Source organism: Lytechinus variegatus, chromosome 1 (genome assembly GCF_018143015.1).
Source record: "Lytechinus variegatus isolate NC3 chromosome 1, Lvar_3.0, whole genome shotgun sequence".
NCBI classification, from domain to species: Eukaryota; Metazoa; Echinodermata; class Echinoidea; order Temnopleuroida; family Toxopneustidae; genus Lytechinus; species Lytechinus variegatus.
In genome coordinates this window covers 70,568,813-70,595,398 of record NC_054740.1, presented here as the reverse complement: position 1 = coordinate 70,595,398, position 26,586 = coordinate 70,568,813, and the positions used below count along the sequence as shown (strand labels likewise).

At 37.7% G+C, this 26,586-nt stretch overlaps 1 protein-coding gene across 2 annotated transcripts; it reads right to left on the bottom strand.

The window, feature by feature from the left end:
- Positions 1 to 3,032: 3,032 nt before the first annotated feature.
- LOC121421661 lies at positions 3,033 to 23,794 on the bottom strand. 2 transcript variants are annotated; one of them, XM_041616438.1, is made up of 2 exons: positions 23,524 to 23,794; positions 3,033 to 5,307 (listed from the first exon to the last, which is right to left on the bottom strand). In XM_041616438.1, exon 2 carries the CDS (start codon positions 5,290 to 5,292, stop codon positions 3,919 to 3,921), a length of 1,374 nt encoding a protein of 457 aa, XP_041472372.1. In that variant the 5' UTR covers positions 5,293 to 5,307; positions 23,524 to 23,794; the 3' UTR covers positions 3,033 to 3,918. The 2 variants fall into 2 exon arrangements, with proteins under 2 accessions (XP_041472372.1, XP_041472363.1); XM_041616429.1 differs by lacking the exon at positions 23,524 to 23,794 and adding an exon at positions 10,167 to 10,657.
- Positions 23,795 to 26,586: the final 2,792 nt, after the last annotated feature.

Sequence of the window (26,586 nt, the reverse complement as noted above, 5' to 3'; positions counted from 1 at the left end):
AACACGCCATGCATGGTTGGTCCCTCGAACCCACGTCCCTCTGATTGAAAGACAAGAGTTGTCTAACCACCAGACCACGACTCCCCCGTAACTATGTTATTGACTATCAGATTTTGATATATTTGTTTTGCTCGATGAATTTTACTCATCTATGTGATTATTTTCAGCCCGGAGTAACCCGTGAAGTTTGTTTGATGACTGATGGATGGGGGATCGGTGTGTCAACCAGGAAGCCAAAGTGAGGTGTGGAAGCAAAATAAGCTGATGGACATTGACTGACAAACCGAAACTGAGTTACATTAATTTTGTAGAAAACGACCATTACAAATGGAAGCAAAATCATAAATTTCCTATTCAAATAATTCATTTATAGTATTAGTATTACCTTAGCAAATTGATAGCTAAGGTATAAATCCTGTTGTTGAAACAGGCGTTGGCGTTTACTATTTTCCACCGATGTGTATTTCCCATTGTCATAATTGGAATGGACTATTATAGAGCACCTGACATCAAAACCAATGAAATATGAAGCAAGAAATGATCAATTTTCACAGAAACTGCTGCATAAATTGTGGTTTCTGAATAAATTATGTAGACGATACTTAAAAAAAATTGAATTTGTAAAATATTACGTGTTCTATTTAAGAAAGACAATTGGGACACGCTGTATGTATACTCCAAACACTACTGATTGTTAATTGTGAAATAAAGGTCCGGTTTTATTTATAAACGTATATACATCTACATAATAATAAAAAAAAAATTATGTACTTTTCTATAGATCACAATTAACAAATATATCTATGCAATGACAACTTCATTATATTTCACATCTAAACTATTCAGAATATCAAATGGTGACAATGCCTTTACTAAAATGATGGATCCTATCACAAATGCTAAAATGATATATGCAAGTACACCCGATACTGTCAAATCGCAATAGCGCCAACATTTCCACGCCATAATCATCTCAACGAAAGTACGCCTATCATGCCTATTGTATTTGTGTATTGCAGCTACTTATTCCAAAGGCTCGTTATTCAGAGGACTCGAATCGTCTGGAGGTTCGATAATTCGAAGATCTTTATTTCGACGATGAAATAAATAAGCAGGGGCCGCGGAAACGGGGAGAGGGCTGGCTGGGCTTCAGACCCCCACTTTTTCAAAACCGTGTACAAAATCATAAAAATGGCCATCTGATTATGATTTTTTGCATGGTAACCCCCCCCCCCCCAACGCACACACACACACTTTGGGCTCAAACCCCACCTTTCAAAATCATTCCGCGGCCCTTGATAATGGTCGTTATTACGAAGGTTTGAGAGACCCATGATTAAGTAGGTTTCATAAATTGGGATTATATATACTTGTTCATGAGAAAATCCAGAGTTTCATGATTCCGAGAAACGCGAATGGCAAGTTAGAGGTTGATTAATCCAAGGAGACATTGGTGATATCTCCTTGATTAATAATTTAAGATGTAGAAGAAAAAATTAAACCGAAGGGTTGTTTACCCTGCAATAAATAAGGCTCGTTATTCCGAAGGTACGTTCAACGGAAAATGAAATTAGATTCGAAAGTAACTATATATATAGTTAAGGTAGCTTACTTCTTTGCCGAAATACCAAACCTTTAGAATAGCGAGTTCAAAGATTAGAATTCAAAATAACGATTTCATATATTGTTTTCAGATCGACATACCTAATTTCCTTTTCGGAATAAAAAACGTTTGGATGTACGAACCTTCGGAATGACGAAAATTATTTCATTTCCGGTTTAAAGAATATAGGAATACCAAATCCTATATTTACTTATCAAACGCAATTTCGTATACCGAAATTGCCGACTGATCTACGCCCTCTTCGTCTATACTTTCCGTTTCTTTTCTTCCCATTGGTCCATTCATAATTGTTCTTCAACCAGTTCGTCTACTAAACACTTCGTCTAATTTGTATTTCTCTCATTTACCATGTTTATGAACCCGATTTTCATTTGACAATGTAAAAGTACATGTAATGAATAAGCGAAGAAGTGGCGGCACCATGCAGAGGGGGATTCCCCCCCCCCCCCCGAGATTGTTGTCATAAGCATCCTACTCAAGCTGTAAAGTATCCCAAAACAGCATACATGTATTTCACTCTTCAAACTTTGAACATTTCACGTCCAGTCACTGTTAGCACCCAACAATATAAGTTTACAGCATACATCTTTCAGGTCATTGAGAAAATAAATGACATGTTCAGTAAGATAACATGGGGCTTAAGAATCCATTGTTTATGTCAATATGCAAAAATTATTCTTCTCGTGATTCCAGTTTTCATAATTTGTTCTTAGCGAGATGGATATCCTGCATGTCAATGATTACGAACTAATGCTTAATATAGAAAAAAAAATCAGAACGCGCTACGTGCTCGCATTAATTATCTTGTTCAATACCCATCTTGTTCATGATTACAAATAGAGCTTAGAACTTCCAGTTATCATCTTAGGCTATTAAAAAATTCAGTTTGCGCTTCGCGATCGCATTATTTATTTGGTGAGATATCATCTTCGATTCACTGCTAACAGTCCTCGACAGGTACTTGCAAGTCAGTATGAAGGGCCTATATAAAAAATATTAGCTCGCGCTTCGCGATCGATTTTGTGAAACAGGCAAACAAATTCGTGTTTACCTTTGCTCCCCCATCTTTTATATCTTTTAAAAATCCCCGTGATGTCACTGAGACGAAGTGGAAATTTAACCAACTGAGTATTAGACGAAATGAGAATTAATCATTAATCCGGTATAATAAGGAATGCGATTATTAAAAAAAAAAACATGAGACCAACGGACTTAAAAGAGTGAGCTACTTCGAAATCCCAGCGGTAGTACAGAAGAAGACCAGGGCCCGTTGCAGAAAGAGTTGCAATCAAACGCAACTCTAAAAATCATGCGTAACTTGATTTTCAACCAATCAACAGCGCGCATTTGGGATTTGCGATTGATTTTTGGCTTGCGTTTAAACGCAACTCTTTCTGCAACGGACCCATGATGGGGGAGTGTTTGGTACAAGGTAGGCCTAATTACTTTCTCATCAGGTCCCTCATGTCTCCTAATCGTCATCTTTTTAGCTGAGCCACCAAACCTTCTCCTCCCTCAGAGAATACATCAGGGGCCCGTTGCAGAAAGAGTTGCAGTCAATCGCAACTCCAAAAATCAGGCGGAACTTGATTATCAACCAATCAAAGGCGCGCATTTGGAACTTGCGATTGATTTTTGCCTTGCGTTTAAACGCAACTTTTTTCTGCAACGGGCCCCCAGATCTGCTATTTAGAAAGATGATTTGAACATACATGAGTGATCGTACATGGCCGTACAAAGAAGGACTTTAAGCCGTTGGTCCCCTTGTTGCTTGCTCACAGGCATTCGTGCTTTCTTAGCAGTCAGGTAAAAAACCTCGGTGTGAAAATCATTTCATTTCCGAGGGTGGGGTGAAAAGGAGCATTTAGAAAATCTAAGAAACTTGAAAGCGAAAGGACCAAGCTTGTTATGAGACTCTTCTGCACTTTGTAAAGTGATATTGAAGGATTTCTTACACACTTTTGGTGAATTTTGTGAAAATGTACAGTAAAATGAAATATTTTTGAAGGCATCCGCCCCCTTCGCTGCGTACGGCCAGTGGAGTGATTAACTAGGCATTACATATAAAAGTGGATTTATTAATCATGTAATAATGTAGGCCTTAACAAAACAGCGCTAAAACTAAAGAATAATCCTCTGTCGTTTAAAGGAACGAAAAAGGCATAATCATCATATGATCATGGCATGTGAGGCCACGTCATTCCTTGTAGTCTTTGTATATATTTTTTTCAATCTAATTGATTAAATCTTTGAGCTTTATGGATTCCTGAGGAACACAGTCTATATCTTTATCATTAAGCAGTAGAGTCTTGGTTTGAGATCCGTAAATATCGGCAGTCTTTAAGTTCATCAAATATATCCCCCAGGGATTGTGTCTTGGACATGGACGTACAAGCAACATCAGCCCTTTGTGTGCTGTTGAACGGGAATGATTTGCTTTGCAACGCTCCTCGAGCTTTGCGAACACCATCCTGCAAGGAAGTACCTCTGGAATGACGTCGGATTTCCTCGATGTGTACCAGCTCACCAACTACTTGTGACACGCTCCGCCTAGGTGTCGAGGCAAAGGTTTGTTTCATGATACACGGAGAGGATTCGGTGTGAGATGCGCGTCGAAATGACGCATTTTGGTTGTGACGAGCACCGACGACGCTGCGCGGTGAGTCGTTCGGAGACAAAGGTGGGGACATGATTTGACTGTCAGAATGGACACTACGACGTCCAGTGTATGATGGGTGTCGTAGAGGAGGCAAGTTAACTGATGATGTACGATGTAGTAAAAGCTCTTGGTTGCTACGAGTTCCCGCTGTATTTGTCAAGAAAGCAGGCTCGTGAGAGCTATGTCGTCTGGAAGGTTTCACTCCAGCTGCAGTGGTCACAGGTTTAACGATGTCCGAAGTGCGTCGACGTCTGGTCATTAGTTTTGCACGCTCGTCCCCTATATTCGATGTCGACCTCAGGTTCAAATTAGTCTGCGAATGCCTTCTAAGTAAAAGTGGTGACGACTCAACTTTTGAGTGGTTTGGTTTATGGTCCAAGACAGTGTTGTCGTTGCTCTCGTTCACATCTTCATTGGTCACCATTTCCCCAATCATTCCAAGTTCTCGTCCGGTGCAGAAGTTTGGCAGGTCTGTAACTGGAATGGAAGCTGCGTCTGCGGCAATACTCTCATCACTGAAATCACCTTTCGGTTCTGTTGCGAGCTCCACATCTAAAGTTGGACCGACTTTATCAATGGACGCTGGTGATGAGTAGCACCGGCTAAGTGATATCTGTGACGGCGCCCCATCGCTTGATTTACTTGGGCGACGCGGTAACTGCGCCGTTTTCAAACGTCCAGCGGAATTTGCTCGCGAAGAAGGTCCCGAGAAGAGACTGGCTATATCATCTGAACTTCCCGATGAGTGTAGGTTGGCTATTTCTTGACGCGACTGCGTCATTCTCTGGTGTTCTTTTCGTCGTACGGAATCAAACATCCGGACGGCGTGACGACGCATTTCACTCGTCTCCGAGTCTAGTTGGTTCATGCGTGATCGCATTTCTTTGGACAATGATTGAAGATTATCCTCAAGTTTGCGTTGTTCCTTGACACTCGATTGATGAAGACTTACAGCTCGGGCACCAACCACCGATGAAGCACTGATTTCATGGTCGAATGGATATGCCATCGTGCTTGTCTAGCTCTGAAAATGAAAACAATGAGACGGATACTGAAAATAGAGTTTGTTGTAATGACATATAAGCATTATTATCATGAGTGTTTAATTGGAAGAGAAAGAAACTTATTTCAATCAACAGTTTCTTTTTCGTGCCACCCAAAACAGTTGATTTTGCTAGCCTTTAAAATGTTTAACAAAATAAATTCCCTTCCATAAATTCATGGAAATGATGAAAAATCAAAATGTAAAAATATTATGTAATCAGCATCACGGTGCATGGCTGTCCGACGCCATATATTTTTCAAACGTGAGATGAAAAAAAAATGAATCATGACAATAATCTATATCAGTTTTATCTGATTATGATAAAGATTGGACCATTTCGATTCGCAGCATTTGATTGAAATGTATTATATTTTAAATTATTGAACCATGTCGCCATCTTTTATCGGGGGGGGGGGGGGGGCTTAAGCTAATGCACGTAGAACTTGTCATGTTACCCAACAAACTAAATGATTTGGACATCACGAATACTGCAAGGGGATGGGATAAATGAAACACGACATAATGTCAATGAAAATATGCAAATTAGGTGATTAGGTGTTCAATAATTGCTCATTATGACGTAATCCTAGGACACATAATTTTCCTTGACTTTACTCAAATTATCAAAGATGATATTAATTGGCTTATTAGGTGTACGCAGCTCTTTTGCATTCTGTCAACTAATAGTATGATTAGTATTACGATATAACTGTAGGCGCCGTTGCCCATAGGTGGCGTCATATTGATTGGTAGACAGAGCAAGCCAGCTCCAGTCGACGGGGCTCTATGGTAGCATCGGAGGGATGATCGGACAAAGATAACTGGGAGTTATTTTTTCTTCGGATGTCTCTACCGATCTTTATAATTGCCCATCCATTCTTGACACATCGTTTAAGTATCGTCTGATGGCCAGCCATGAACGGACAGACTTCGGCCGATTATCGACCGATGTCTGTCCGGACATTAGCCAATAACCGACCGACGTCCGACCGGTATGCATCGATGTTTGATTGATGGCCAATGCATGTGATTGACATCTGCCGGACACCGGTCGGTGATCACAGGTGCATCAGGGCCTTTATAAACCGCAACATTTCGCATGTACATCTTTCAGCGCGTTATTTTGTGCACCCGAAGGAAACAAAGAGGTGCCAAGAGGGAAAGTACACCGGCCGACAATCGCCCAGGCATCGTATGATGTCCGAATACTCTACCGATAATCGTGCGATGTCTGGTTCATCGTCCGGCTTTCGCACGAGCACTGTTGGATTAATCGGGGATTTGTATTGGATGTCCGTCGATGTCCGGCCTTTGATCGCTGCCTTCCCGGCTCCGCACGATGGCATTTGTGACGGCGATGTGCCAAGGATTGGTTGACCGGAAAGTATTGATGTTTAAAAAAAATCTCTCACCCAACCGGTTACCACCGATTACCCCCGATTTATTGCTACCGGCCGGCGAATGTGACTATATAGGCATGAAGAGTTACAACTGTGCTAACTCATGTATTCTTTTTCTTTAAAATGGGAACTCGAACCTTAAAATGACATTAATTGCAATACCATGTCAGGGGCCGTGGAACGGTTTTGGAAGGGGGGGGGGCATGCAAAATTCATAATCAGATAATCAAAGTGCGGGGGCTTCAGCCCCCGCAGTCCCCCGTTTTCGCGACCCCTCATGCCTAAACATTTTAAGACCGTTTACTTTCTGTTGTGATAACCTTAATTCTTGGCTGTCGGCTTACAGCTAGGCAGTAAAATAACCGTTTTTGCTAAGGTCGTTGCAATGTTTACAAACTCATCTTTGCGGGGGCAATGGGGGTAATTTAAACAAAGGTGTTCGTTTCCTAATTGTTGGATCTCCTAAGAAAACATACCCTTCATTGTATAGTAAAAACTGCCTTAATGTGAATATGTAAGAATGTATAACCAATTGCACATATCCAGTCATTTTTCAAAGAACATGGTTTCACCTCTTCATATAAATCACTTTATTCTGGTCATCTGGCCTCGCGATTCATTGCATTTTATTATTAATAATATAAACAAAATTATTAAATTCAAGATGCAAGTACCCCCCCCCAATATAGATCAATATGGTAAATTTGATATTGTTTATATATAGCTTTTCACATGAAGGCGGCTACCAACAATCTTCTGTCTTGAGTAGACCATGTTCAAGACCTCACTAATTTTCATGTTAAAAATAATAATTTCAGGAATAGAAGATTATAATATCGGAATAACTGTGAGATGAGGTCGAACCATATTTATATTTTTAAAAAGATGTTTTGGTAGTGGGTACTCCAGGCTGAAAATAATCTATTTTAACAGATAAAGAAAAATCAGACTAATACCTTGGTAACATTTGCTCTACGCCGGCCGTAGGTATTACGAACACTGAAAATTTGATCAAAATCGGACAAGGGCATGAAGGAACAACAAAGTTGTGACATTGTAAAGATTTGCATTATTCCGGTGAAACAGTTCTAGGCATGTCTTCATGAATATTGAATTAGAAAACTGATGATGCCATACCCCCACTAAACTTGTTCATTTGTACTTTATTATAATTATGTAGTTAGGTTTATTCATTTTTTCCTCCAAGAACTAGATTGGATTGAAAATTGATTAAGTACACAGATATTCATTACGGCAACTAATTTCTTTATAAGGGAGACATTACACACGAACCGTCCTCTCTGCGCACTTCGATACGAAAGTTAGTTTCGCAGAAAACGCATTTAAAGAAAAGCTTTTTTAAAACCAGCAATAAGTGCACCTACAAGAAAAGCAAATTATTTGACGGTTTCTTCGTTCGATAGTTCAGGTTCCAAAGTTTCATCCCGTATCTCTATATTTTCTTGAAGTGAATTATTAAAGCCACAGTGGGCATCGTAATAGAGAAGACGGTTCGTGGTGAAATCGCGAGGCGCGATAGCACACTGTATCTATTCCACGAAGACGGTTCGTGGTGCATGCGACGGTATGAAAAACGCATACATTCGTAATTCAGAAACTTCGTTATTCCGAAGGTTCGTTAATCCGCAATTGAAATGAGGTTCGTACTTCCGAAGGTTAGTTAGTCCGAAAACGTAATGATTAACGAACCTTATTTCGTTTTCGGACTAACGAACCTTCGGAACAACGAACCTTATTTCGTTTTCGGATTATCGAACCTTCGGAATAACACCACAAATGTTCGGATTAACGAACACTTTTACATTTTTGGATTAACAAACATCGAGGTACAGGCAATTTACGTGTTTCGAAATTACGAACCTTCGGAATTACGAAGTGTAACCATGAAAAAAATTAACAATCATGATTTCATGTAATAACATAAGAAAAGGGAAAGTGGGGATATGACATCATCAGCCCACACTGTTAGAAAAAATAGAAGTTCCTGCAGCAGAGTCTCGAGAACACCTGTAATCTTACCGAATTGCGTAATCTTACAGGAAATTGGTATTTGATGTATGGAATCTTACAAATTTCCTTGAATAAAACACCCTTTTCCCCCTTTTTAAACAGACCTGTTCTGTTAAATTGCAGAAAAATTCTTGTTTTATGAATTTACAGAATGATTATTACGCAATTCGGTAAGATTACAGGTGTTCTCGAGACTCTGCTGCAGGAACTTCTTTTATTTTTTCTAACAGTGCATGAATATTCTTCACGACGTACATAATAACCGTTTTCAGTAAATATTGCTAAACCTTAAAATTCAATAACTCCATTATATATCAGATTCTGATGACATTTTCAGCATTTTAATTGCTCTGTGAATTTTACTCTATTCAATTTGATATATAAATATTTCAGCCCGGATAACCTCTTTAAATCATTAAAATGAGTGCATCGAAGTTTCAAAACTTTTACCTATTTTCTCTCTTTATTTTTCCTATAATTTGTATTATCATGTTGGAAGAGAATATAGATTGGATAGAGATTAATAGTGAATGGTGGGCGTACATTTGAGTTTCGAATAGAGTAGTACTCTAGCTTTACTGCTATTGGGATTTGAGCAATTTGCCCCCCCCCCCCTCGTCTCAGCCCTTGTTCCCCCTAAGAAGTTCCATGGCTTAGAAAAAAAGAAGGGAAATGAAAGGGGAAAGGGTACAATATAAAATAATTTTTTGAACTTTGTCCCAAATTGGATAATATTCAATTTATTATTTTTTTCCTTTCTTTTTTAGGGGTTTTTCCTCGCTTTTTTGCTTACTACATCCATGCATGTTGTAAAGGTATTACATGAAAGGAAATTTTAGTTGGACAGCTGAATAGCTTTAAAATGGCAAAACCTCGTATCACATATATTATATATGCCAAAATTTCACAATGAATTTACAACTTCAGCTGACAGATCTTAACTAAATAATAGTCTACATGGTATACCAATCAATATAAAGTATGTAGCCTACATTATAAAGCAGAGGAATTGCCAAAACCTAACGGAAAAGAAGTTGGGATGATGCATGAAAAGTAATTAGCAAATGATTTTCATGATTTTTCTTTTGTAATATATTCAAGTTATTTTCATTTTTTCTTCCTCATCATGGAATATGCATTATACAATAGGCCTATTCAAGATTACTCCGTCTGTATAATGGTTTATTAGAACAAAATAAAAATAAAATGAATTATATCATTTCACAAAAAAATTATATATTTTATTTGTCTACGAATGTAGTGCTTTGAAAATTTGGAGGAACCAAAAGACACGCTTTAAAGACAAAAACGTATACGATAGTTGAATTAATTACGACACACAATAATGTCGTATTAATCGGTAAATTTTATCTCCTCTGCAATACCTTTCATCTAAATACTCAATACCTGTGCTACGTAGCTCTTCCTCATTTCCACGTTAAAAAGGAAACACATTTTCTATTCCTTACACTCGATGAAGGTTGGGTAATTCTCTTTCTCTTGCCTGCCGACTTCGATGACGATGGCAGCGCACTTATCCTAAAAAGAAACATTTCTTAGTCATTGTACCATCATCTCAGCTCGTTAGGCGGGTCAGGCATTTGCCAGAAAACAATATTCAAATTTCAAATATAATCCAGCAGAAAAAGCAACATTGTTCTCATTTATAGATCTTCGTATTCGTATAGTTTTCATCAATCACTTCGACCATCCTTGTTCACGAAGTTTTATAGACCATTGGTAGTGCTAATCAAACTCATCTGTTTGTGCTTGATCGGATTATGTAAGATTTTCTCCACGGTGAGTAAAATAAACGAAACAGTGTTTACAAAAGTAGGATATTCATCATTTCCGCAAAAGTAAACCGAGTTTTGACCATGCTTAAAGTTTTCCCATTTATACACGATCTCGTGTCTAATCCGCAATCGTTGCCCGGTATATCCAACAGAGGCAGATTCTGGAACTTCCGGGGGCTGAGGGTTGGTCGGAGGGGCGACAGGAGTTGGGCGGAGTGTGTTGAATTACATGCCACCAGTGGCGGCGCTACAGAGAGGCGGGGGGGGGGGGCTACCCACTTACCCACTACGCGTTTTTCAAAGATATGTATGGTAAAATAAAAAAAAGTGGGACAAAAGAATAATTAAAATAGATCTAGAAAGAAGCAAAGAAAGAAAGAAAGAAAATTAGAAAAAAGGGATAGAAATATAGATGGAAATAAAGGGAGGAAAAAAGAAAGGGATAAAGAGAGAGGGGGAGGGGTAAGGGAGAGAGAGAGAGGGGAAAAGTAAAGAAAAAGAAATAAAGGAAAAAGGAAAGAAATAAAGAAAGAATGAAAGAAAATAAAGAGAGAAAAAAAGAAAGGAAGACAGATACAAAGGTTAGAAAGAGAGTAAAATAAGACATAGATAAGATATTGTCTTTGTATACACATTTTTGATAATCTTGATAATTTTGTTCCCTATATATATCAGCTCTCGTATGCATGTCAAAAAATATGATAAAAGGGGGCCTACAGCGAACCGTTTCATTAAAGCTGTCAACATTGACAAGTTCACTTTCTCCGACAGTTACCATGGTAACAGTCAGAGGACAGTGCCTCACAGCCAATCAAAACTTAAGATTTCACTGAAATTGTCAGCACTGAGTAAATAGTCAGTGCTGACATCTTTCATGAAACAACCCTCAGGTCTTACTCGATGAACCAAAATGATAAAGTGACTGCATGGATGACTTAACGGAAGGGGCATTTTTTGTGTGTGAGGGAGAGGGGGAGGGGGGGGCGACCTCCATCTACCTCCCAGATACGCCTCATTCTTCAATAACGAACATGGTATCAATATCGTGCTTTCATTCCAACACGATCTGTTATCGTAAACTACCTGTAACCGCTATATGTCCAGATTAAATCGAGCGCACTTTACCGCGAAATTCACTGGCTCCCACATCGTAAGTTTATATAAAAGTCAGACATCGAAACGACCCGAATATATATAGATTCGAGATTCTAAAGCCCGGTTCTCATGAAATCTCACAAGGCTTCTAGGAGTTTTCCATATGAATACAATAAAAAATAAGAATCATGGGTGACACTTGTCTTTCTAGTGACAACGAATAGTGTCACAAAAATGAAAAACTTCCTGTAAAAAAGAAAAAAGAAAAGAAAACCTGAGTTTAAAAAGGTTCATCTCAGTCGGTTCGGAATCTAATCATTGTTTAATTCAAGTTTGAGTAGAATAGCAATTTCACCAAATCTGAGGAAAACGCTCTCTAGACAGTCTCCGATCTTCAGTATTTTTAATTAATGATTAATGATAAAATGATTAATGATTCAATGTTTTTCTTTTCAAATTTACTTCCTTCCTGAATGTTGTGCGTCATTTATAATAGCCCTTATTCATTTTTTGCATTGTATATGGTCAATATGAGCCACAATCGTTTGCTTTTAGTGACTTACGCCTTCTTCTATAAAGATAACCTGTATAAAATTAGATAATATGTATTCCTTGATAGCAAATTGATATTGTGTGAATTTATGTCTAAAAAATGAAGAAATTTGTAAAATGGAAGAAGAAAATATATATAAACGTGATTTTTTTTTATACATATAATTCTATTTTTAATATCTTCTGTTGTATTTTGGGGGGTTATTTTTGGAGAGGGTGTAAAATTTCCAGATTAACGAGTCTGAAATGCTGTTGCTCAAGAAGGTCTCGACTGGATAAGAATTACATTTCTGTATTAAATTGGCAACAATTTGGCAGTAGGAACGTGCTGTCATCAGGGATCTTCTGCATTCATATCATTCGTACAAAACATTTTGTCATAAAATAACATACAAAAAATTATTTAGTGTTTTGGCATGAATCATAGAATAAGGTGATCAAAACCTATACTTGAACTGATTTCTGATGGTAAGACATATATTTAGGCTTTACGTTTTTCGCAACGGAGCGTAGCCAGCGAGCGGTTTGGAAAATTTTCAAATCTGAAGTTGTAAAACTCGCTTTATGGTCCATTGTGGCGCTAATTACTGCTAAAGGGTATCATTGCGAGAATTAGACATTCCGAGCAGTTTATATAATCATGAAAAAAATGTGAATCTAACTGATAAATTATTAATTTTTCAATATACTGTCTAGAAAAAGTAAACTGGACTGCAGTTAGTGACTGATGAATAGCATACTTATCTCACCAATCGAACAATGCGAACGCGAACTGAAAATTTGTGATATTCCAACGTGAAAACTGGACATTCTAAGCATTTTTAAAACCCAGGAACAGAATGAGTACCTTACTAAACAATAACTGATGCGAACACGAAACACGTGCTAAATTTTTGTAATATACCAACCTGAAAACTAGTCATTCCAAGCATTTGTAACCATGATTAGGATAAATACCTTATATATTGATGCGAGCGCGAAGCGCGAGCATAAACATAGAGTATAGTATAGTATAGTATTTATTTCAAACCATATCAAACACAAACAATAGTACAGAATACAACATCATAGAACTCAGAATGATAGGTTTGGGACCCCAGTGAAGCACAGCTTGTTAACGGGGCCCCTTTACATAGTAAGTAACATATTTACAATGGGTGTAACTTACATGTAACTTAAGAATAAATGATTTGACAGTATAATAAAAGGGGTAGGTTATAAAATAGAGATGTTTCAGCTTGCCTAGGGTAACCCTAGTAACAGCCTAAATGAAGCAGGGCCAGGACATTCCCCAAAGCATCCTACAACCTCATTCATTAAAATCGGTCAAAATTTGTGAGTGCATAAAAAATGCTTAGGAAAGGACACCTCATCAAATGAACAGGAGCCCCAAGAAAACCGAAACACCACCCTTTTTGACCCCTGTATAGACAACCTCTAATAATAAACACACACATGACCCCCCCCCCCATACACACCCGATTACTAATGCACGCACACACCCTCACACACACATGGAGACCTCACTCATTGCAATCTGCTTCATGATTTATACATTCACATCCGACCGCAATCTATCGAAGAGATGCTTTTTACACAATGTTTTAAATCGGGACAGAGCCAAGCTATTTCTAATGTCATGAGGTAACTTATTCCATTCTTTAACACAAACTATTCTAAATGAATTTAAAGCAGTTTGGGTTCTTGCTAATGGCTGATGGAGAAGGTTTCTTTGACGAGTACAGGGGCGGATCCAGGATTTTGAAATAGGGGGGGGCGCCAGCGGCGAGGGAGCGAAGCGACCGAGCGGGGGGAGGGTGTGGGAGGGGGGATACCCCCTCCCACGGCAAGGACTTTTTCAAAAAATCATGTCCAAAAGTCGTATTTTGAGAACACCTTTAGAAGAAAAATGCACACTTAAATCACTGTAACTTCATGACTAAAAGACACATACTGACTCATTTAGGAGCTGGTTTCCAGTCACACACCGTATAAGCGGTCATTCAAAACATACATTTGGCAAAGGCTCTTCACTTGCTTGCACGAAAGTATTTTTATTCTCCCCCCCCCCCCCCGTTACATAAAATCTTCGCTCCTTACGCTGACATATAGCTGCGGAGTGGGGTCGACTGGTGATTGAGAATATACAATTTTGCTCCTTGATATTCGTTGAAATGATTGCTTCGGCGAAACTTAGTTGGGGGCAGGGGCGGATCCAGCCTTCGCCAATAGGGGGGCCCGGAATTTTTTTTTCAGCCATATTTTCCCCGATCGGCCACTCGAATATGATATTTGCGGGATTTTTGGTATCTTTAAAGGGGTAGTCATATATTAGTCACTTCTTAGCTTTATTCTTATGAATAAACATAAATATATAATACCATAATCATTATTCATATAATGCGAGCGCGAAGCGCGAGCTATTTTTTTGGGGGGAATCTTATTTACTTTTTTCTAAAAGTTTTGAACATTCTGGGCAATCCTGAAAAAAGATGTGTATGCAAGTGAATAATTATTACGAACGTGAAGCGCGAGCAAAAATGAACTGATGGAAAAGGTACTGTTAAGGACTTGCTTGCAGTTAGCCATGAAGACGTTACATATTTTTAAAAATCAAATAATGCGAGCGCGAAGCGCGAGCTGAAATTTTTTGACATTTTTACCTAAGGAATGGAAATTCTAAGCACTTTTTGTAACTTAACAGAATAGGTATATAACTAAACGATTAGTGTGAGCGCGAAGCGTGAGCAAAAAATTTCGTGATTTAGACCTACTGAACGAGACACTCTATTCAAGTTTTGTAAATCATGAAAAGGATGAGGAAGTGGGGATCTTCCTTACATTAATAATGCGAGCGCAGAGCGCGAGCGGAAATTTTTTATATACGTTTTGAGCTGATCGAAAACGTATTTGTTATGGACTGCTTGAACTTAGCCACGAAGACGTTACATATTTCAACATTCAAATATTGCGAGCGCGAAGCGCAAGCTGAAATTTTTGACATTTCTACCTGAATAATGGAAATTTCAAGCACTTTTTGTAATCGTGGAAAGGATTAGACAAAAACTGAACATTATTGATGCGAGCGCGAAGCGCGAGCGGAAAAATTCTGGACACTCTATTCATGTTTTGTAAATCATGAAAAGGTTAAGCTATTGGAAATTTTCATACATTAATAATGCGAGCACAAAGCGCGAGCAGACAATTTTTTATATTGTTATCTGAAACTGGATAATTATCTAAATGGAGAACAAGGTGCGTATCTGAATAAACGTGTGTTTGAGATATCGACCTAGAATTTGGGTATTCTAAATACCTTTTTTTTTACCATGAAAATCAATAAAGCGAGCGCAAAGCGCGAGCTAAAAATATATGATATTCAGATCTGAAAAGGGGTCACTTTAAGCTCTGTATTGCAAGCACTTTGTGGAAAAATTGTGAGGTGAAGAAGGATCACAGTTAAAACAGCTGATATTTTCAATTATTGTTACTTTGAGTTTTGACATAGGACCGGGATATTCTATAAGGACATTATGTCATCATAAGAAAATGATGACTATCTTCCTATTTCTCTTCCTAAGCATGAGAGCGCAAAATCTATTAATATTATGGCCTGAAAATTGGACATTTAAGCACTTTTGTAATTATGCATAAGATGCATGAGTTTAAAATCTATCAATGCGAGCGCAAATCGCGAGCAGAAATTTATGATTAATTGTCATCAAATGGTGATTTTAAGTAGTTTGTTTTAGAATTAATATTGAGATATACATAACTCACTAATCAAAATGCAAGCGTGCAGCGCTAGCTGATACGTTTTGACAATCTGACCTAAATAGGGATATTTTGAGAACTTCATGGAATACAGGAAAATAATAGGTACCTGACAAATCAAATTTTGCGAGCGCGCAGCGCAAGCAGAAATTGTTAATATTCAGACCATAAAACAGAATTTTTTACACTTTTAAAATATCAATTTGTGAATAAAACAAAATAGTGAAAGTTCAATTTCCCAGCTGAAATATGTTTTGTATATTGACTTCAGAATTTGATATTTTAAGGTCCATATTTATATAATATTGACTGGCCTTGAGGGGAACATCAAATATATTGCCAGCAAAAGAATCATATTGGCCCGAGTCTTTAGACGAGGGCAATATGGGTCTTTTAAGGGCAATATATTTGATGTTCCCCGAAAGAAGAGCCAGTCAATATTTTTATTATCATCCAAATCAGATATCTAGAGCAAAAATCATGATATAATGGGGATATTTCTTTTAAAAATAGAGTTCTATTGTGTCATGTTAATATCGGTCTAGTCTCTGCACTTTACCATTATGACGTACTTGCAAGCTCTCGGATCCAGTGTTGTCTTTATTATGACGTATATTGTTGGTGCGCGGATCCTTATGAAGCGTAACTCTTTATACGCATCCACAAATGCCCGGATGTGAGACCAGGAAAATACAAAGGTATATTTTGCGTCGTCTCTGCATGCAAAGTAAATGCGCACATTGAGACCGAGGAAAATACAAACAATATACCTACCCTTCCCGATATTAAGAAAATGTAGGGCAATACGGTGACTAGACCAAAAGCTTCGGTCTCTGTTATGTTGGTTGTTCAGCTGAACTCCGTTGGCTTCACTCACCAAATACAGAGACCGAAGTTCTAGCGCGATCTGTACAGGGACTCAATGGCCATATGTTTATGTACTTAAGATCGGACAAAACGGGGAAGTGAATTTGCGTGACTGCCGAGGTAAGTCACTGTTTTTGTTCCTTTTAACTTGATTTTTCTCCGTTTTTTGGCAATTAATGCCAAGAGGGAATATTAATTTGCATTTTGGTCACAATAATTGTCAATTTTTTTATTCATTAAAGACAAAAATTGAAGAGCCCCGACGGGGGGATTTTGCATTGCAAGTCCCCTAATGGTGCGTGCACGATAGCGAGCCGTCTGTGTACGAGGAGAAATAAAAAAAAAATGTTAAAAAACTCCTCGAAACAGACGGCTGCCAGCTGTCTATACGGTGACCAGCTCAGATGTCTGATACGGGTGATAATGAGCAAGATATCACCTAAAAGGCAATGCGAGCGCAAAGCGCGAGCGAAAATTTTATATCCCGACATGAAAGATTAAAAAAAAAATAATTTCCAAGTCTTAATTCCCCTTATCTTATTTTATTCACTCATCTTCCTCCTCTTATGCTTGCCTTCCTTCTTTTCTCCTCTCTTTTCCTTTTTTCATTTTTCCTTCCTTTTCCCCTTTTTTTCTTTTTTTTGCTCCGCCAATAGGGGGGGGGGGGCGGGGCCCTCGGGCCCCCCTCCCTGGATCCGCCTATGGTTGGGGCGCCCTGGATAATATGCCTCTGAATCTACCAGAAAGTGTAAAAGTTAGTTTACATTAAATACAAATATGTCTGACCTATACATTTCAGTGAAAACGTACATGACCAAGGCAGAATGATAATGCTGCGCACGTGGCGCCCGATACAGGGCTTCATCTTTGAGTGAAGAATAATCTCGGGGATAGACATCATTCGCATCGTTGACACTTTCTCTCGCGATCTGTTACTTACAATTTACATGTATTTGCCATAAAGACGGACAAACGCATGTTACAAAAAACACAAAATTTCGGGAAAAAATGATATCCAATCCAACATCTTCACACTGGTCACTGCACTGCAACTCCGATTACAAGTGGTGCAACTTTCCAACCAATCGACTTGCGCGCCCTGGAATTCCGGAATTTACATATTGCAATACAGTATGACAGAGGTGCATTTGTGCGAACACAAAGGCCATGAGCGTAAGTTAAAATATAGTTTTGACTAGATCTAGCCCTTGAAATTGACTACATTGTACCAATCCAGTAAATATAACCATCAAAAAAAAAAAAAAAAAAATCCGGCGAAAATAGGGGGGGCGCGCGCCCGGGGCGCCCCCCTCTGGATCCGCCACTGGAGTATGATAATGATGGATGGAAGAATTTTCAGCAAACACATGAGACAAAAATGCATTCTGGCGTGATTGCGACACTTAAACATAAATGTGACACAGTTAAGAGATACCAATTCATCAAAAGGTAAAATTTGTAGTTGTAAAAACAAAGGAGTGCTTGGCGACCTATAATCCGAATCACATTTGTGATTTTACAACCTTAAATGTATTATTATGTTTTACTTCACAAGGAGTCATGGGAGTGGTATTTGAAAAAAGGGCACATTTCATTTTGAAAAAGGCATTTTCCATTTGAAAAAAAACCGGGAATTTTAACTACAGGGATTTTTTTTTGTTTGGGAGGGGGGGGGGGTAAGTGCCCCTGCCACACCCCCCCCTTTCTGCCACCCCCCCCCCCCCCTTCCGCCACCACTGGTGTACGATGAGTGTACTGATGACATTGACAAAACCAATACCGTCAATGAAACATAGAGGCAAGAGAGGACAGTAATATTCTCACATACTTTTCAATTTCATCCATTTAAAGGAGACTATAACAATGTAATAAATATTTCAGTTATGAAATTTTCTCAAAATTTCAAATTTTGTATCATTCTCCTAATATAATCTGAAAGATTATTCAAAATATTTTCTTTCTGCAACAGTTTCCTTTTCATTTGCATTATTGTGCTATTTCCACTTTTTTAAAACCTGTTTATGGATATTTATAATTGTGGTCTGTGATGGTCAATATAATTCTTATAAACAAATCCTTATTCCCGATAATCATGATCCCATTTTTTTTTCTTTTTCATTGAACAAAGTCCGGACTGTTTAATCATGATTTGCGCTTTATATTTCTTTTTCTTTTTTCTAAACTTTGTTGATAATTATTTTGCCCGTATCATCATATCATTTTAAACGACTGAAGTAACTTTTTCAAGGCTCACCAGATTTCTCCACCAATTAAATATCCCTTGAAAGGCGATTTTGTTCATCAATTTGTCTCCCAAATATTGAAATTTGCTCGCTCGCTTCGCTCGCTGGCATATTGATACTAACTAAATTCATTGCTGTATATACGACATTTATGTATGATGTATTTATGACAGTGGCATGCTCACAGTTGCCTATAACAGAACGAATATACGCTCGATCGATTGCTAATGTCAAAAATTTATATCATTCTTTATGCCAATGAGATTTTGTTCATATGTAAAAAATACTGTTAAGGTGCCACTTGACTCGTCAGTTACTCACTCGCCTGATATACAGATTGTTCAGTTGACAATGTCGTTTACAAGCAAATATCATTCTTACCTTACTGAATTCTTAAAATCCGTAAGCTATCGGAACACTTGTTTATCACCATGCCCTTCCCGTAAAAATCACGATAAGTGTCATATTATCTTAAAGATTGAAGCATTACCGAGATCTTTTGTTTGTCAATATGTAATAAAACTGTTCATTGTTATGATTAAAAAGAGGCAATAGACAAGAAGGTGACATGATGATGAGATAAATATCAAAAGGTTCTATGTGAAGAATAAACAAGATCAGCGCTCGATATCTAACAAGCTTTAAGTTTGACTCGGTCAAACGGAAATAAATTATTGGGGAAAAAATCTAACATGATTATGACCCCCAACTCTGGCCTCAAATTTCACAGGGCGGTCTGGAGAGTTTAAATCAATATATTGGGACATGGTTTAGAAATCAAGGGCATTGATAGGCACCCCCCCCCACACACACACACACCATACCTTTAAAGGCTTTTCGGAAGGGGCTAGGGGAGCGGGGGATGTGACCCCCGCGCCCCTCGAATTTCGACTTTTATACAGCAGCCTATATGGGAGATTGTCATCTGCTCCCCCCTCACAAATGAAAAAACAAACAGGCATGATATCGCGCATGCTTTTTCGATATACCTAGCTTTTAGCATTGTCTCGCAATTGCTTATTAAATTTTAGAATCCCGAGGAACAAACGATATGCAAACACGATCTACATGTGATGGTTGCGGGGATATTAAAAGGGGAAATAAACCCCGATGAGCTGCTGCTTGAGTAAATACCATTAGTGTCGGTTTAGTTAATTACTTGTTAGCTGAATATCCGTGTGTAATATGAGACGGCTTTGTATGCAGATAAAAATTCTGGGAATGAGAAAGAAAATCATTCTTTAAAGGATTTTGTAACTTTGGAAAGTACTTGTCGGTATGCTGCTAGCTCTATGTTAAAGTTGCAAGTTTTTGTAATGCAGCCCCTACTTGTAGTTTTCGCTGGATAGTATATATTGCGATGCGCTTCATATTTTTTCATACTGTGAGAGATATGAAATACCACACTGTTTCCCTCACTGCGGATTTTGCAGTGAAATATGCGAATAAAAAAAGAAATGTTAGATTTGTGAAAAAAGATGAGTTGAGTATGCTCTCAGGGACCCATTGCGTAAAACTTTTCGCCATAAAATCTCTGGCAAATTTACAAAAACTCTGGCAAACAAAATTATGTCATTGAAAATAACACATTAAAAAACTCTGGCAATTTTTTTTTGCCAGACTTTTTGTTGGCAAAAGTTTTATGCGTGTTGGGTCCAGGGTGTACTACCAGATGACACCAAATTTTTGTTTATGCTTGGCCGAACATTGACCCTTTTTTACACACTGTAAAAACTGTGGTGTTAAAACTGACACCGATTGGTGTTAATAGAGGACCAAACCCTGAGGTGTTAAAATTACACCCTAAAGATTGAACATAACACCAAAGAGTGTAAATGTAACAACCAAAGGTGTTGTAATAACACCTATAGGTGTAAAAATAACACCACCAATTTAACACCGGTGTAAAATAACTGGTGTGGTCCTCTATGTACACCGGTTAACACCACAGTTTTTGCTGTGCAGGTAAGGTGTCAAAATAGCTTGCGCCAAATGACATCAGTAAAACGCGTATGAAAATATAGTAATATAGTCCAATATTATTCTCTCATTCTTCTCCGCCTTTTTCGCAGAATCATACTTAATTAAAGTCTCTCATTAAAATGGCTGGTAACTTACTTTAATCCATACTGTCTGTATCCGTTTTCATGTATATTTCCAACACTATATCTTGCAGGTAATTATACATAGATAATCCTCAGTCGAGCGAAGGCAAATATGGCAGTATTGCACTTATGATAATTGACATGCAATACCTTTTTACCAACACAAATATAAACGAATACAAGGAGCAAATATATTTTATGCGGTTAGTAAATTCAGACTGAGGTTTTCATTGTGCCCAGTGGCGTAATGAGCCAATAATTTTGAGGGGGCTGGGTATGGCGGATCGCGTAAAATGTATTAAAAAGATTTAAGCGAGCGAAGTGAGCGAGCATTAAATTTCGACATGTTTATTAAAAAACATCAAATTTTGTGAAAGATTTCCTCTCATTTCCTCTTTTTTTTCTTGGTTCACGAAAGCCCCCCCTCCCCCAATCTATACGCCACTGATTGCCCCCAGGCGTAGATCCATTATTGACACTAGAGATGAAATAAGTGTTCGCCGTTTTCGTATGATCTTATAGATGATACTTAAAGGACAAGCCCATCCCTATAAAAAGTTTATTTGAATAAAAAAGAAAAATCCAACAAGCATATAGCACTGAAAATTTCATCAAAATCGGATATAAAATAAAAAAAGTCATGACACATTTTTTTTCAAATGCGTCCGTAATAATTAAATTAATATCCTGCAACCCGTTGCATAAGAAAAATTGCAATAAAAAAACTCTGGCAAATTTCTGCAAGAGTTTTAAATGTGTCATTTTCAATAACATAATTTTGTTTGTTAGAGTTTTTATGGTAAAAGTTTTATGCAACGGGTTGCTGAATAGTATATGCAAATGAGGAGACCGATGGCATCATCCACTCACTAATTATTTTGCATTCATGTATGGTTCAGTCAAGTCGGTCCTTGTTGTTATATATGAAAGGGCTCCAGAATGAAATGTTTTTTAATTCAAACAATTAAAAAAAAGTGAGTGAAGGAAATCCTCGACTGTCTCATTTGCATATGTCATTGAATTATGCATATCACTGTTTTGTGAAAAATTAGATACTTAAAATTGTCGTAACTTTCGCATTGTATATCTGATTTTTATGGCATTTTCAGCGTTATGCTAGTTGCTTTTTCTCTATTTATTCAAATCAGCACTTTTTCTGGGTGCACTTGAACATCTGTCGGTCAAAACAGATTTATTTCTTATTTTGAAATATAATATTGACAATTGACAAGCACTATTATCCCGCTAAAACATGTTTAAAAAGTCGAGTTAAAACTTCGATGAATAATATTCTTAGCAAACACTGCGATGATTGTCATCGTTTTCTGGTACTTTTTAGTCAGTTGCGTCACAGTCCAAGTACCAAAACTGAATATTCATATAAAACATCACAACATGAGATTTTCGATTGCAAAACTAAATGAAAAGAAACGATTTAGGTTCTCCTTTTTATGTTGTTGTTTTGGGTACTATTACCCCGAGTGGTCTATATGTTTTATATCAGAACAAACCTTTTACAAAGATAAATAATGAATAGTAATTTGAGCAGGTTGATTACCCTATAAAGAATGACGACCACGATGCCCCTGTTTTGCACCGTTATTCTGAAACTCACAAAGATAACACTCAAACAGACGAATTGAAATTCAATTCAAATGAGCATGGATGGGTCGGGTAAGTGCAGTTACTTTGGGGGAATTCTTTATAATAATTTCTAGCCACCGAGACATTTGACTAGAACACCACTATTTATGGCAAGAATATAATGAATATTTTAATCTTGTCCATAAAAACATTAAAAAAAACAAACACATTTTTAGGTAGAGCAAACAATTAAATCTATATGTGCACTTTTCAAGCACCACATGCAAGGGACATCATCGCGCCGAGGTAATCTGCTAGAGGAGTGGAGGCAAGTCGATCGAGAGGTGACTTTATTTTATCCTCTCTTTTTATATTACTCCCTCTTTAATCTACATTTTCTGCCCTTTTCACTCATTGGAAAATAACAGGGAGCAGTCGTCTCTGCTCTCTGCAGCTGGAGATAATGTGATAGACTGAAAATATTAAATAAAGAAACAAAAATCTGACATGAAAAAAAGCAATATCTACCTGTCCTACCTATTTTTTTATAGACAATCACTGACTTTAATCAAGCCTCTTCCTTGCCTTCCATGTTTCTCAGCTACTATGATTCTTTCATTGAAATAATAATTCGAAACGATTTATATTGTAGATAAAATAGGCATACACCACACATTTCGCATAATATTTATAGATTATTCACATATTTATGATAAAAATAAATGAAATAAACGAAGAAAAAAAATACCTTGCGATTCGAAAGATCCAGGGGAATTCTACGAAAGAAGATCTGAGGCACCGACCGGATGGCGATCCGCAGTGAGTTGCACTATAGAATTGGAGGTGGCATCAATAAAAAAACATATATATATATATACCTCCGAGTTGATCCCTGGTCAGCATTTACCAATTAGACTAATTGGCATTAGAAGGCAACATTCAATAAGACGAGGGAACGGACAAACTGAGTCCATTTTCTGCGCGGTGATCATGGGAAATTGAGAAGCTGTTGATGAGTGTTGGATACCGACGCAAAGGCAACAAATCATCTCCGATTTAGTGTTGTTGTTTTTTTTACAGGGGCCGGGGATCGGGGATGGTGGATTGGCTGCATGCATCCTTCCTATTTTATGTATTTTTATTAAATAATATGTACGAAAATAAAATTGTCATCTGATTTTTATTTCTTTACGTGGTCATCCCCCTTCAAAACTGTTCCAAGAAGTATCGCATAGCAAATCTATTATAGCAGCAATATGGACCTTTTTTTCTTCTTCGAATTTATATGAGGCCTAAACTTAACCTACATGTACCTTTGCAATCAGGATAAGGCTTTAAAAACGTATATAATTAAGAGTTGAAATTTATCAAAGCTTATTGACCTGTACTCCTCTCATTCATCTGACATTAATGATCTAATATTGATTATTCTGCTGTTTTGTCTCACCTGCGAAGTAGAGTGAGACTATAGGCGCCGCTTTTCCGACGACGACGGCGGCGGCTGCGGCGGCGTCACCACCAAATCTTAACCGAAGATTCAGTTTTTGAAATGACAGCATAACTTGGAAAGTATATGGACCTTGGCCATAAGGTCAATCAGGTATTACTAAACATCTTCCCTTAGTTTCAGGTCACATCACCAAGGTCAAAGGTCATTCAGGGTCAATGAACTGAGACCATGTTGGGGGAATCAACATCGAAATCTTAACCTATAAAGTTTTTGAAATTTCATCAAAACTTAGAAAATATATATAGTTCATGAAACTTGGACACAAGGTTAATCAAGTATTACTAAACACCCTGCTTGAATTACCATCCTAACTTTCATTCATGAAACTTGGACATAATAGTAATCAAGTATCACTGAACATCCTGTGCGAATTTCAGGTCACATGACCAACGTAAAAGGTCAATGAACTTTGGCCATAATGGGTATCTGTTGAATTACCATCATAACTTCCAAAGTTTATGGATATGATTCATGAAACTTGGACAGAAAAGTAATCACGTATCTTTGAACATCCCGTCCGAGTTTCAGGTCACATGACCAAGGTCAAAGGTCATTTAAGGTAAATGAACTTTGGCCATGTTGGGAATATTTGTTGAATTACCATCATATCTGTGTAAGTGTATTGGTCTAGTTCATAAAACTTGGAAATAAGAGTAACCAAGTATCACTGAACATCTTGGGCTAGTTTCAGGTCACATGACCAAGGTCAAATTAAGGTAAATGGACTAAATTTGGCCACATTGAAGGCATTTGTTGAATTACCATCATAACTCTGCAAGTATTTTGGTCTAGTTCATAAAACTTGGACATGAGAGTCATCAAGTATCACCGAACATCTCCTGCGAGTTTCAGGTCACATGATGAAAGTCAAAGGTCAGTTAAGGTCATTGAACTGTGGCCATTTTAGAGGTAACTATTAGATTGCTGCATAACTTTCTAAGTCTATAGATATAGTGTATAAAATATGGATATAGGGGTAATCAAGTATCAATGACAAGTTTTAGGTTACATGATGAAGGTCAAATATCAATGAACGTAGTATTGTATCATTATATGAATGGTGTTCTTTGTGAATAATTATTTTATAGTAGTTTTCAATGTCGGCAATGCTGCTATTTGAATCGCGTGATGCAATTGAGACCGCCAGAGGCATTCCACTTGTTTATATATAATAGAAATTAATATGAAAACATATTATTGACATTTTGGTAAAGTTGTAATTCATTAATAACTACAAAGACCAATTGAAGCTTGTTGAACTCAAATGATCTTTATCAACCTCTACTTAGTTATAGATGATGGAATAAGACTAATTCAAATTATATTTTAGTTTACTGACCCAATATCGGGACAAAATTACATTTAACTAAACAGGGTCTTCTTTCATTTCAAAATATATCAAACTCTCACATTCCGGCCTCATCATAATCTTGGCAAAATACATCCAATATAAAGTATCCAATACCATGAATACCAGTTTAGTCAGGGAAATGTTTAAAAAAACATGCATGAGTTTTCAGATCGGAAATGAAAATTAGCCACGACTGTGATTTACCAATTTTCCAAAATTTTGCACGTAGGCCTGTATATCTCAGTTTTCATCTGCAGCTTTGTAAAATAACATGCCACCACCTTACTGTTAAAATCACTGTGCGGTCCTTGATCAGAAAAATTTGATGACAAATTTTGTTCAGTGGCATCGCGGAATATCGAATTGAAGAACGGATTTAGTTTTCAGAGATAACGGATTTTCTTCAAAGCAACATGCTAATTTTCATCTATCTCATGCTCATCATGAATGCTTTGGGGTTTAACCCCCCTCCCTTTCTTGGAGTTAGACAAATTTCATATGCATGGATTACACCAAATGAATGATGCGAGATTGAAACGCGAGCTGAATCTTTGTTTGTTTGTTCCCTTTTTTTTTTTGGGGGGGGGGGCGATTTAGACCTAAAAACAGGACATTTTAAGTACTTTTTGTACTCATGAATTGGATGCGTTTCTAATTAAACAAGTATGCAAAGCGAGAGCTGTGTGAATTTGAGTATAATTCAGGGCCGTCGCCAGGGGGGGGGGGGGTGCGGAGGGTGCGAACGCACCCCCCTTCAGAACCAAAAAAAAAAAAAAACAAACAACCGGAGGGGGGATAGGGATACTTGAGGGCTCTTTTGAAAAAGATCTGGCCGGCGGGCTATATAACTGCATGAAATTGAGTTAATACGTTGTTTTTTGTGTTTTTGTGTTTTTTTTTCGTAAAAAGCACCCCCCCCCTAGAAAAAAGCTGGTGACGGCCCTGGTATA